This window comes from Vipera berus (assembly GCF_964194415.1).
Source record: "Vipera berus genome assembly, chromosome: 3".
NCBI lineage: Eukaryota > Metazoa > Chordata > Lepidosauria > Squamata > Viperidae > Vipera > Vipera berus.
The window spans coordinates 42,662,723-42,676,813 of NC_138204.1; the positions used below are offsets into that span (position 1 = coordinate 42,662,723).

The following is a 14,091-nucleotide window of genomic DNA, read 5'->3' on the forward strand; positions in this document are numbered from 1 at the left end:
TATTTAATTAGGTACCCATTAATGTTCTAATTTTCTAAATGCACATAAGGCAGAACAAAAACAATTTGACAACAGCTGCTTTCAATCCTAGTTTTCTCTAGTTTATATCTGGGAAGGGAGTAATCTGGAGATTGATTAGATAGGGCTAGTAGATTTTTAATACATATTTAATTAATCACAGGAGAAACTCAGAATAACCTTAGTCAGAAGCAACAGTCGAGACAGATACTGGGCTGAATTAGTCATTCACACTTTCCTTAGGAATTAGACAGGCTAAAATCAAAAGTATGTTAAAAGATCATCCCAGAATCCACATAATAGAAATAGACCACTGTCAAATAGTTTGTGTATGCAACCTTGTTAACATCTACCCAACTTTTTCCAATCAGCTCACTTTTTTGGTTCTTCCCATTTAGTTATTTCACTATCCATCACTTCCCAATGTATCTGCCATTTTAAAGGCTAAAGATAAAATCTAAATTTCAAATGAGTGTTATTGTATTGTGTTGAGCTAGAAAGGGAAAAATAACTATCCGCTAGGGGGACAAATGAAACATAAAAAATATCATTATGGGAGACAACTAATCCAGAATCAAGACAATGGTGTATTAATGCATTCAATGGTATATTAAGGCACTCTGTCACCCTATTCAATTTGCAGAAAATGTCCTGTTGAGATCAACAAGCATTTGTACTTATAAGAAATGTAGACACTGAGTTCTGCCCAATTTCCTCTTGACATATTAACCTCTTTAACCTAAAGACTTCTGCTTTCCTTCAGTGGCCACACACCTCTCACTGTTACAGGCTCCAACCTGGATGTTATACAAGAACCCAGAATCCGAGTGAAGTACAATGGCAAAGAATCTGTCAATGTAAGTATCTGCTTTTACCAAAGATTGAAAGTTTCCTTAACCCAATGGTTGCATGATTCTTGGTTGATATGCAAGTTGTAGGCTGGTTGTTTTTCAAAATTATCTTTAATCACTTGAAAAAGAAAGGCTTGTTATTAAAATATAACCCTGATCTATTTTATTAATGAGACAGAAGAACCACATTCTTGACTCAGCCTTCCATCCTTCTGAGGTAGGTAAAATGAGGACCCAGATTATTGGGGGCAATTAAGCTGACTTTGTAATAATGCCGCTTGGGGTGTGTGTGTGAAAGCCCTAATAAGCAGGCATATACATAGAATGAAGGTTACTGCTAAGTTTGTAAAGCCGCCCTGAGTCTTCGGAGAAGGGCGGGATATAAATGGAATTAAAATAAAATAAAAAATAAATTCATAATAATCAAAATTCATTCTAATAAGTATTTCATTAATAGGTTTGTATTTGGTTCTAGTTGATTATAGTATTTAACATAACTCTGGCTACAGTGGAAGGAGCTGTGGTGGTGCTGTGGTTAGAATGCAGTTATTGCAGGCTAATTTTGTCAACTGCCAGAAGTTGATTCTCACTGGGCTCAAGGTTGACTCAGCCTTCTATCCTTCTGGGGTTGGTAAAATGAAAACCCAGATTGGGAGCAATATGCTGGCTCTGTAAACTGCTTAGAGAGGGTTGTAAAGCACTCTGAAGTGGTATATAAGTCTAAGTGCTATTGCTATTGCTACAGGAGATGGAAGGTTAAATTCTTGCTTTCGTATGACATTACTGTAAGTTTTCTACATACATATGAACACAGTGGATCTTGCTTTCTGATGCTATACCAACCATCCTGCTACTTTTTTCACTCCTCCTCCCTATGGATGCCAGTTACTCTCTCTCAACCCAACCCACCTCAATGGATTGCTATTGTGGCAAAAAAAATGTGGAGGAAGGAGTATTAGATATGTCCATCATCTTTAGTTGTTATAAAAATAATAAAGGCAGGATAAAAATAAAGTTAAATATTGTGAACTGTTTAAAGCAGAATATAGTTTGTAGTAGGAGATATAAAAAATTAGGGGAGAGGTTTCCGGAGAGAGTTCAACACCTCCTGTGTCTTTTCATAATCCTTACATTCTAAATCTCCAATATACTTAAAAATGCAGGAAAAATTTCTGTGCAGCTATATCTTATGTTACATTAGTTAGATTCCACTTTAGAGTCCTTATCATAGATAACCTTAAGAGTTTGTTTTTATTTTATTCCATGGAGCCTTATCATACTATATAGAGAAACTGCAGTTAACAGGCAACAATGACAGCATATGGTACATGTGTCATTGTGAGGCCCCACCATACATCATCGAAGGCACACAAAAAGCCAGCAGCAGAAGGCAGAGATGCTCTAAGTAAACAAGGCTGAAAAAAACAACAACAATGGTAGTGATATTTTACTGACACTACCCTTCTGAACACCTGCTTCATTTAAACAGAACAATCCTGGAGAACTATCAAAGCCTCAGAGAAGCAAGTGATGGAAGAGACTTTTTAATTGTAAAATTGGCTCTGCCCCATACTATCCTGTGACATAGCTTCTGATCTGTGTATTTGCTTCCATCCAGATCTGCAGCACAATTGCAATTTTCACAAATTCAAGTTTTTATGTACCTATGCCCTATTTTGACATTTACCTCTGTATAAAAAAATTTAAAACTCCCATTTTAGACTATTGTTTTAAATCTTTATATTCCTGAAGGATTTTAATTCTAACTAGGATTAACATTGCAATGTGATTTATGTTGCATTTCCCTTGCCAAAACAATGTATCTCTGATCCATGACAAATGCATTTGTGACTAACAAAAAAGCTTCACAGCTGTTCAGATATTTGTCAGCATTAAGATCAAACTCAGCCTTTGTGGGCAAATTTTGAAATCTACATATGCAGCTGTATGCAGAAATAAGGAAGAGGGTGAGACATAGATACAATCTCACTGTAAGGGCACAATTACTTTCTGACCATAAGGGTCTGGAAGATTTCCTAGATGGTGTATTTCATTGATTCAGTCATCCCATTCAGATTCAGTGTGGTCGAATCATTAAAAAATATCTATATTTAAATCTATTAATGGCAGAAAGAATAATTTGCCCCTTGATTTTGTTTAACTAGCCAACTGCATAGTTTATGTGTGGACAGAATTTGGAGCTTTGGATAATAAAACTTTGTTATTAGCATCATCCATTTTCCCCTCACTTTCTATATTAAATGAACAGTTACAGAAAATAAGTGATATTTGTTTTATCAGTAGATATAGAACGTAAGCTCTAAATTTTGTCTAGAGTGTAGAGCAAGATATAGAATTAAATATGTAAATAGACAAATGCAAATGCTTCACATTCAGAAAAATGATTTTATGAACAATTGTTGTGATCTGCAAATAATTAGTCTGCATTTTCAAGAATAAGAACCTCACATTAGAAATGTAAATTGTGAATGTGACTGATTCAGCCATGTAGCTTAACTTCATTCATAAACACAACTTTTAAGCTAGTTAGTAGTTTTCATATTTTAAAGCCTTATTGTTTATTTAATTTTTGGGCTTTATGATGGCTCAGTGTTGGTTTCAAGTGAGGAAATGTAATTTAATATGTAACTTTAAAAAAGCACTGTCATTCAGTTTTAAGTTTTAAGATTCTTTCTCATAGTTCCCATCCAAAGACCTGGCTATAATTCAAGCAGAGCAAAGAATGTACATGCATATATAACTCTTGCTTCTTAAAATTGTGGTGCTTTCGGAGGTTTTAGGTTTCTGAATTATATCATTTTGTAAAACATCTGGAACAACCTAAAGAAATCAAACTTTCTGGGATTTTATTAGCTGTCATTTGTTTGTGCTGCCCAGCGCTTGCCTTCTAAATACTTTATAGGCGTGGTAAATCAGCACTCCTGTTGACTGATGAGGGGCCTGTTTCCCCAGCTTCAGTCACTTCTCTGGCTGTTTCTGTGCCTGCTCGTCCAACAATCTTGGTAGCTGCAAAATTTAATAATAAGAAAAAAAGGAAGGAAGGAAGGAAGGAAGGAAGGAAGGAAGGAAGGAAGGAAGGAAGGAAGGAAGGAGAGAGAAAGAAAGAAAGAAAGAAAGAAAGAAAGAAAGAAAGAAAGAAAGAAAGAAAGAAAGAAAGAAAGAAAGAAAGAAAGAAAGAAAGAAAGAAAGAAAGAAAGAAAAAGAATTAGAATCTCCTTTAACTTGAATGTTATTGTTAACTTTTGTGTGTGTGTGTGTGTGTGTGTTTGTGTTTTTATAAAAAAAATAAATTGGTCTTAGATACTACTCTTAATGTGTATGAGAAATCTATATAACCAGATTGGATTATTCAAAACCCCTTTTCTATTCCATTGATGCCTGAGAATATGATGCTGGTAAGTATGATATCTTCTGAAGATTTGCTAACATGATCTCCATTGACCTGTAAACACAAATGTGAAACATTGATTTCTTTTCCTGTGTAGTGCTTCATTTTATTTTCAATGGGCTGTGGTAATTTTGAAGTCTAAGAACTCATTCGTGGCAGGTTCATTGCACATTTCACAAGTTGCCACATCTCCTAATATACAGTATTGATCCAAAACAGTTGTATATGTATATGAACATAAGAGGAAGATATAGGTAGCAGAACAGATCTGATGTATTCTGATCAGTCATGAAATTCACAGGTGACCATAAATAAGTTACTATCAGATTATCTAATTAAAGGATCATTATGCTATTTCAATAAAATTTGTCTTCCAACCCCAGAATCTGATACCATTTCCAGCTATCATTCATATCACAGGATGTATAATCCATTTTTAATAAAAAGAACTGTGTGTCTTTCTATTTCAGATTCCATATAACAATGATTATTTCTTGTATATTAAAGCCTTATCCAGCTTCCCAGCATCATGTATGTCTAATGCTTATTTTCTATACAGAAAGGATATTTTTAAAATATGGGAGTGAACAAAGAAGGAGATAAAAAAAACTTACATTTCACTTCTAGAGTTATTCTCATAGAATGTTCTTCCTGGCTGATGACAGAACAAGTTATCACATGGTTTGGAAAAGGGTTTGATACTTCAGTTTTGCCAAACTAATTAAGGTGGAATCATGATGTGACAATAATTTAAAAATATTTTATTCAAGGTATAACCCTGCCTTAATTGTATTCTTTCAGGTTTGTAAAGTTGTTAATACGACCACCCTCACTTGCCTGGCTCCTTCACTTACATCACAGTACCGACCAGGTCTGGATGTTGTTGAACGACCTGATGAAATTGGATTCATCTTTAACAATGTTCAATCTTTACTGATTTATAATGACACCAAATTTATTTATTATCCAAACCCTGCCTTTGAACTTTTGAGTGCTACTGGCATCTTGGACCAAAAGCCAGGATCACCCATCATCCTGAAGGTAAAGTGATGGCACAATCCAGGTGACTCATTTATATACACAAATCTAGATTTACTTTGGAAAAAGTATTGTCCTACATGTAAAATCTTGTGTCCATTTCTTAGGTTAATCTGTAAATTTTTTGTATTGTTTATAGTTATATAAGGAGTTATATGTGAATGTTTAAAATCATAAACTCTTCAAATATTACAAATCTGCAAATTTTGTCTTGGAAAATAATTGTGGGATTTTGATTTCACACAGAAATATTTTGGAGAGGGTTTGATTTGAATTTCTTTAGGAAAACTTGAAAAATAAATTTGAAATGCTCTCTCTGCCATCACTCCTTTATTTCCTTCATAGGCATTGGCAGAAACAATGACAGATAAACATACAAACTGATATTGTAATGCAAACCTCCTATGTATTTGCAGCCCAATATTTAACACAAGTATATAACTCAAGGTATTTGATGTATATGTGGCAGGCTAACCTCCCCCCAGTTGCCTACAGTTCCCCTCCCAACAATAATACATCACAAAACACATACTGTAGGAGTTTACAACTGTAGGAATCTATAAATTGATGTGTCTCCACTGCATATCTTCAGATTTTCCTTTGCATAACATGTAGTCCTAGGCTAAACTCTGAGCTATATATATATCAAAACAAAAATTTAGTAAACTGGGCCTAACATCTAATTGTTAAGAACATTTTAAAACATTGTAGACACTCTTACTGATATGTCACAAGTCAGCCAACACACTTTATTCCTTTCTTGTGAAGATAAATGTAACTACTCTGCACTTTTATTTGTTGGCAGTTTACAATACTGTGTTTTGAGAACCAAACCTACATCAGGTTTAAAGTTCAATATTATATTAACAATGTTTCACTCCCAGGATTAACATATCTTCTCCACTTGCACATTTTTACTGCTGATGTGAAAAGTCTTATTTTTGTACCTGATGTGTGATAGCTTTCTGTACCACTGATACTTCAGTGAAGCCTTTTTTTTCATGTCAAGCAATTGTTTCTCCTCTCCTAATGTAACACAATACCAGTAGAATGGTAGAAGCTGTGTGATGGACAAACATGTTTAGTTTCTTATCCATATCTGAATTTGGACTGTTCGTGTTTTCTGTGACATATAGGTGTATTTTGAAATTGTATGCTTGGCTGGAATAGCAGATGTATTTTATCATGCTATGTCAGTCATGTACCAGAGAAGCACTCATTTTAATCACAGGCAAGGAAAGACTAATTTTATCCATCTTATTTTTCTCCTTCTCAAGATTACTTCTTGCACTAACTGCTATTTCCATGAATTGCCCCTGATTTCTCAATTGCCTCTTAGTTGTCAGTTATGGTTTCCTCAATTAAATACATTGGTTTTGATATACAAATGAAAAAGAAAAGGGCAGTAGTAAAGGGATAGCAGACATTTTTATGGTAATCCCTACACTGATTGTGATCAATGTTACTGAAACCCAAAAATTTAATGCACACACACTAAATATAAATTCAAATACATTAAAGACATAAATGGAAGTTTCCTGTCTTTCAGTTATACAATTTCTTATTCGCAGTTGCAGCTTTTAAAAAATAAGTATGCATCAATGTTTATGATGTATATGATATGTAGTATATGTGCCACAATATTGGATATATGTTGAATCATAGAAAAGCTGAGACATTAACTAAAGTTTCATAAAAACATTGTCTTTTTGATTTTCCATAGGGTAAAAATCTGTGTCCACCTGCATCGGGTGGAGCAAAGCTGAATTATACTGTTTTGATTGGAGAAACTCCCTGTGCTGTTACCATCTCTGAGACCCAATTACTTTGTGAACCTCCAAATCTCACCGGGCAACACAAAGTTATGGTGAGCTTCAAAAATCAAGATTTTCTCTCCACTTTTTGTCTTTTCTACTTTTTCAAATGTCAGAGTTGATTCCCATTCCCAAACTAGCTCTCATTCCAGGAGTTAAAAAAAAATCTTTGATTAAAAGGAAGATAAGAATCTCCAATCTCCAATACCACCAATTTCCTCAAAATGTAATGTCTTTATTTGAAGTTCACAAGTGTTTTTCATTCAGGACCAGTATAAAGATGACCCAAATAAATGCATGAATCTGATCACATGATTAGACCAAAGGGCTAATTAACTACCATTAATTTATACATGCAAATGTACAATATCACAAAGAAATCTGTTGAAATTTTAAAATATTTTCACCATCATGTGTTTGTAACTTGGGCATACATACACATATTATCCAAGCACACACTGGCACAGTATGAATTTTGCATAAGGGTATATAAAGCAGTAATAGTTACAGCAGCTGCAGCTCTGAACTGCTCATTGGCAAACACAAAACCCTGCAGCTATTGAAAGACAAAAAGTGTTGTCACACCTTTGAGCCTAACTACTTTTATAGCAGCAAGAGCTTTGGTAGGCAGCAGAACATCTCAGTGGGTGCAGAAGTCTCCAGCATACCTTATCTCAGTTCATGCTGATGGAAGCTATAGTTGAAGGCAAGATCAGCTTGCTGCCAGTTCTGTAAGAGAAAATTACCCTGGATATTTTGCAGAACAAATGAGATATGTCTTTATTTGTGAGATGTATATTCCATCTCTTCTCCAATAACTTAAGGTGAAATACAGAAATTCCCCAAATTTCTCTGTAACAGCAAATGTGAGATAAGATGGGTTTAAAGTTAAAAGCTGAAAAAATTGAAAAAGTAGCCTGCTTAAAAACACCGAATTCTTTTCTTTTTGTTTCTTCCTTTTTTTCTTCTTTTGGCTAACAGTAGTCTAGAAGTAGAGTAGAATCTCCCCACTTCTATGATAAGACCTTAAACACCAGATCGCACTAGGGGAAAAAAAATAAAAGCTGAAGAATATTAGTAATATAGCTACAGAGCTTTTTTTTGGTGTGTGGGGGGGTTGATCTTTAAGCTCTCCAGCACCAAAGCTCTCCAGATCCAAATGGTCTCACCTTCATATTGGCTCATTTTAATGATGGCTTGCATGCAGTTATCTTCATATTTAGAGGTTCAAAAAATAAAGTCTATTCCAAATCGAGCTAAAATGTGGTAATCTCTTGGACAGATTTGTATTGTTTCTTTAGCAATATGGAAGTGGTTTGTTGTGGCCTTCTACTGGAAAGTTTAACTTCTAATTTGGGCTTGTGAGTGAATAGGCTTCATTTCAATAGCTGGTCTTATTCATTTCAATAAAAATGTCGGAAAAGATTATTGCACAACTGGTGCTGAAGTTTGTTGTAGAGATAGATCAGGAATATGTGGTTGCTTGGTACCGAAGACTATGCTGTGCCATGCATAGTCTATTTGCTTAAACACTTATTCATTCACATCATTTATATGCAATGCAACATTGCTATGAGGGTACATACTTATCTTGTTCTCAATGATTTTGCTGTAGATTGCTAGTTTCCTCATTACCATCAATATAGTCAAAAGCCATGGGTTAGATTGTTCCTTTAGAGGCACTTCTGGCATTGCACATTTGCAGGTGAATGCTTTTCTTGAGTTTAGTGGCCTGTCTGCTACTAAAACTGTGAGAACTTTACAAGAGTTGTCATTTTTTAGAATCAATTTGAAGTCATTTCATATTGCCAAAATGATGTCTGGTTGTAATTAATCACGCAAGATTTTTTTTCCTGTTTTTGCCACTGATAGTCTTGAGTTTAGCAAAATACTAATGTGGATATCCTTGGATTACTTTATAAAGCACATAATTTTTTTCATAAAAAAATAAGAGTCAGTCTTCACATCATTTGTCTACTACTATGATTTATAAGGGACGTGGTGGCTCAGTGGGTTAGGACACTGAGCTTGTCGATCAGAAGGTCGGCAGTTTGGCAGGTCGAATCCCGAGTGCCGCGTAACAGAGTGAGCGCCTGTTACTCGTCCCAGCTTCTGCCAACCTAGCAGTTCAAAAGCACGTAAAAATGCAAGTAGAAAAATAGGGACCACTACGGTGGGAAGGTAACAGCGTTCCATGCACCTTTGGCGTCTAGTCATGCCGGCCACATGACCATGAAGACGTCCTCGGACAAGCGCTGGCTCTTTGGCTTTGAAACGGAAATGAGCACCAGCTCCTAGAGTTGGAAACGACTAGCATGCATGTGCGGGGGAACCTTTACCTTTACCTTTTTATGATTTATATGATATCATAAGCACTTATACCAAACACCTATAAAGTGCACATCAGTTTACTATTTGGCAGTCCTAACTAACTCCCTCAGTTTTGCCTTTCCATTTCTTCTTTTGTTTTTTCCTTTCCTTCTATACTTTCCCTTTTCATTCCTTTGTCAATGAAATCCTTATTTTCCTATATTCATGGTTTATCAAAGAAAGCTGCAAACTTATGTTATGAAAATCAAATGAAGATATCATGTCATCAAAGGAATGTGGGAGATAGTGCAAGGATAACAGATATGTTGTAACTCAAAGGCTCTTCTGTGTTTCAAGAAGGATGTGACCTTCCTTTCTATGGGGATGTTACTTGCAAGGACTTATCTACAACTTAGCAAATCAGTAGCTTTCTATGACTTTTAAAAGTGTATTTAGCATTTTGGGAATTATTTCCAGAACAGCAGAAATATGTCAGTGCCTAAAACTATACATTTCTTTAAAAAAAATCAGCTACTGGACAAAAATTAGCAATTTTCATCCATGCATTAACTCCCAAGTAGACAAATAGAAGGACTTATACAGGAGAAGTGTTCCTTTTCATTGCCAGTCCTATTCCCACCATTCTTACTAGCACATTTCGCGATGTAAATGTCATCTTTCTAAGTGACTGTTTTTATTCCAAATTAATCTGTATACACACTTTAATGTAATCTTCTGTTGATTCTCTTTGATGGTTAGGTGCATGTAGGTGGCATCATTTTCTCACCTGGCTCAGTGAATGTGATCTCAGACAGCCTGCTCACTTTGCCAGCTATTGTCAGTATTGCAGCAGGAGGCAGTCTTCTTCTCATCATAGTCATCATAGTCCTCATTGCCTACAAGCGCAAGTCACGTGAAAATGATCTCACACTCAAGAGACTTCAGATGCAGATGGACAACCTTGAGTCTCGGGTAGCCCTTGAATGCAAAGAAGGTCAGTATCGCTCCCTAATTTCAAATAAGATGTCCTCTAAAATATGCAGTCCATTCAGGCTTGGAATGACTTGGTTTCATTGTTTATGGACATTATTTGTACTTTCACTATGAAAGAAAGTGAGTCATGGTGAGAGAAAGTGAATTTTGGGTGAGAGAATCATGAACAGTGTGTTTAAATTCTTAATACAAGAAAAATGCTGCCATTTTTGCTGTAAAAAGTCCAAAATATTATAGTATAATAATATGATACAATGTATGACAAATTGCTAGTATGTTTGTTTTAGGGTCTCAAGTAAGTTATATCATCTGAGCTGATTGCTACCTGACCATTGTAATAAAGTTAACTTCTAAAGATGTATTGCTGTTCATCCTCCCTTGGTTAGTCATAAAATAGATCCTGAAGAATGTTACTTCATGCATATATGCATACAAAATATGCATACATGCATGCTCACACCACATGCACATGCCCTTCATTTAGTTAGGAGCTGAGGTGGTGCAGGATTACAATGCAGTAATCAGGCTAAATTCTGCCCACAGCCTTGAGTTCGATCCTGACTGGCTCAAGGTAGACTCCCTCTTGCATCCTTCTAAGGTCAGTAAAATGAGAACCCAGATTGTTGGAGGCAATATGCTGGCATCGTAAACTGCTCAGAGAGTGATGTAAAGCACTATGGAGAGGTATATAAGTCTAAGTATTATTACTATTGCTATTGCTACTTAGATCCTATTATCAGTTAAATATAGCATTGACAAATGGCCATGTTCTTTAATTCCTTATTACCTTTTATCAACCCAATAAGAGTTATTGCATAGTACATATCTGTCTCAATGTCACTGGCTCAAAGAATAAATCCATTTCAGTCATTGTACCTATGTAAAAGGCATGCATACTTTGTTTACTTATTTATTTATTTTGAATCTTCATTCGCATAAACATATACAATACACACAACTCTATTTGGTTTGCCTAATATAACTTTTCTCCATTCATTGAGCACATCTCTAATAGTGAGCAGTCCAAGTGTAGTTTCCATGGTAACTGCCTTCTGCTTAACCTATTTCCTTTGATCCAGTATGAATTTAACAGGGCTTGAGCCCACATACAGCTGTCAAATAAACATTTGGTCAATCTCTCTCAAACACACATAAAGTTGTAAGATGTCCTCTTTCACAGCCAGAGAAGCTTGGAATTTTTTCCTATGAGTGTCTGTATGTGTCGGAAGACAGTTAAAAGTATATTAAATGCAGACAGATCCTTTGCTTGACTAATGTGTGGAGAACAGGATTAGCCCTTGATCCTATTTCAGCAAGATGTATAAAATTTGTCGGTGCCAGGTCATTAGGCTTGGCAATCTGTGGATCTTTTTCTGAAGGTATTTCATGGGAAGTTAAGGAAAGCCAGGATCCTTTGCAATCAGAAGGTGTTGGAACCAGGCTGTAAAATAATTTGTACATCTTGGTGTAAAAATCAAGAAGCTTAGAATATGAAATACTGTTACAACCACCTGGCTGGAAAAAATATCAGATCAACTGGTTGAAATGCAGACGGCATAAAGCAAAGGCAGATAGAAAGTAAATTGAGCTGACTGATTTACCATAGATAAGCACAGACTGAAAAGTCTCAATTATTTAACTACAGAATCAAACAAAAGGTCCTTTTGCCTATTGCCTTTTTGAATTTGCTGAAACAGCTGTTTTTGATATTGGAATGTGTCACTATATGTTAATAGATTAGATAGTGTGCTCATATGTATGCATGTGGAGAGAGAGAGAGAAACTTCCATAGGGATATTTTATAGGCAGATAAGTAAAACTTTGGAGCTAACAAGATAGTTAATAAGCAAACAGTAAGTATTTCATATTAACTGTCAAGCATTGATATGGTGGATGATTGCTCAAGTCCTAAGGCACAAAAGCATCCCCAAATTAGTGATCTTCGGATCATTGTGATATGAGATATTTATCACAATTCTGGAAGTGCTTGTGCAGTTTCAGGTACTTCAACTAGTTACTGAGTTTAATGAGGGGGAGGTGTTACTTTTTCACACAGGCATATTGAAGATTGGATTACTGCACTTTGTTTTTGAAATAACACAAAGCATTGGTGTAATTTGCTTATTCAGTCTTCCTTTATATATTAATATTAGTAGCATGAAGCTCTGATAACTATCAGAAAATCAGAAAGAGGGAAAAGAGGGGGGTATATGAAATCAGTCAGTTTGTTTATTTAGCCCCAGACCCTATAATCTGACTTGCAGCTGCTGTCCAGAGTATAAAGCAGACATGTTTAACATCAGCTGCAACACAGTCTAATAGGAAATGCCAGCAATTGATTTTAGCACTTTTGCATTTTGTTACTGGCCTAGACTACCTCCTCTATAAGTCATGCCTAGAATGCTGCAAAAAGAGCAATCAAGGCATCAGAAGCCTCAGAAAATTGCATTTTCTCAATTACCTGGTGCCTAGGTCTTCAGTGATGCAGAGTTTTAACTAGCAACAATAGAGAAATCAAAAGAAGAAAATATATTTTTGGGTCTTTGCTGTTGATTAGGGTAGATTAAAGTGTTTGTGTGGTTTTTGTTGGGTTTTTTTGGGGGGTGGTTACAGAGAAAATCAATGGTATTCTATTTAGTTTTTTATTCATATTTCAAGCGACCTTTACAACACTCTATTCGAAGGAGTTGGTATTTTTGATAATGTTGGGTTTTTCCCCCCAATTCTGGAAAATGTGCTCATATGTATGCATGTGGAGAGAGAGAGAGAGAGAGAGAGAGAGAGAGAGAGAGAGAGAGAGAGAGAGAGAGAGAGAGAGAGAGAGAGAGAGAGAGAGAGAGAGAGAGAGAGAGAGAGAGAGAGAGAGAGAGAGAGAGAGAGAGCGCTGAATAGTGTTCTGATCCTTGGGCAAAAAACTTCCAATGTTTCACCTTCCTACCTCAAAATGTGAGAGTGACATGAACTAAGAGAGTCCTGCTGGCTCAGACATCACCCAGATTAACCAGGTCCATACCAGATGTTGAGCCAGAACAAACCAATGATAAGTGGGCTACTGGAATAAACCATGAGACAAGAAAATCTAGAATTGAAGGAATGTTACTATATATGAGGGAACAATGGATGGAGAGAACTACATCCACACTAACTGAGAAACAGCGAGTTAACCAATGCGTCAACATAGTGAAGAGGAAACTGCTCTCACAACTTCAGATAGAACAAATACACGAATGAAAGCAAATATACATGTCCCAGGATTATGTTGCAAGATCCAATCTGGGTCGGTCACTGGGGTCAGAGGTTTTGGCTTCCAAGCTTTTGGACTCATGCTGGAGCCCATCTTCAGGGAACTTCTCTCTAGCACTAGAGAGAGGTTCTCTGAAGATGGAGTACAGCATGACTCCAAAAGCTTGGGAGACAAAACCTGTGGTCCCGGTGAACAACCCAGATGGGTTCCTGCAGAATTAAGAAGATCCTGAAGCACAAGAAATTGTTCAGTCAACACCTGAAGCTGAAATGTCACTGCTACTCCTTCCATTATTGAAAACAGCTGCTGAGATGAAGCTGATATGATATATATGGTAAACTCCAACACCTTCTAAAAAACAGCATTATAGCCCTCTGTCTAGAAGAGTGCCATGCTAGGAGCAGCTAAGATACT

General features: G+C 36.0%; 1 protein-coding gene across 1 annotated transcript in view; it reads left to right on the forward strand.

Moving 5' to 3' along the window:
• Positions 1-14,091, forward strand: part of PLXNA2 (plexin A2) — a gene marked incomplete at both ends in the record, with an annotated part of 426,608 nt that overhangs the window by 363,522 nt on the left and 48,995 nt on the right. Inside the window, 4 exons of the mRNA XM_081322621.1 lie at positions 782-875; positions 5,080-5,319; positions 7,040-7,183; positions 10,200-10,434. Of these exons, the coding sequence (XP_081178747.1) occupies positions 782-875; positions 5,080-5,319; positions 7,040-7,183; positions 10,200-10,434 (713 nt within the window). The remainder of the gene's footprint in view (positions 1-781; positions 876-5,079; positions 5,320-7,039; positions 7,184-10,199; positions 10,435-14,091) is intronic.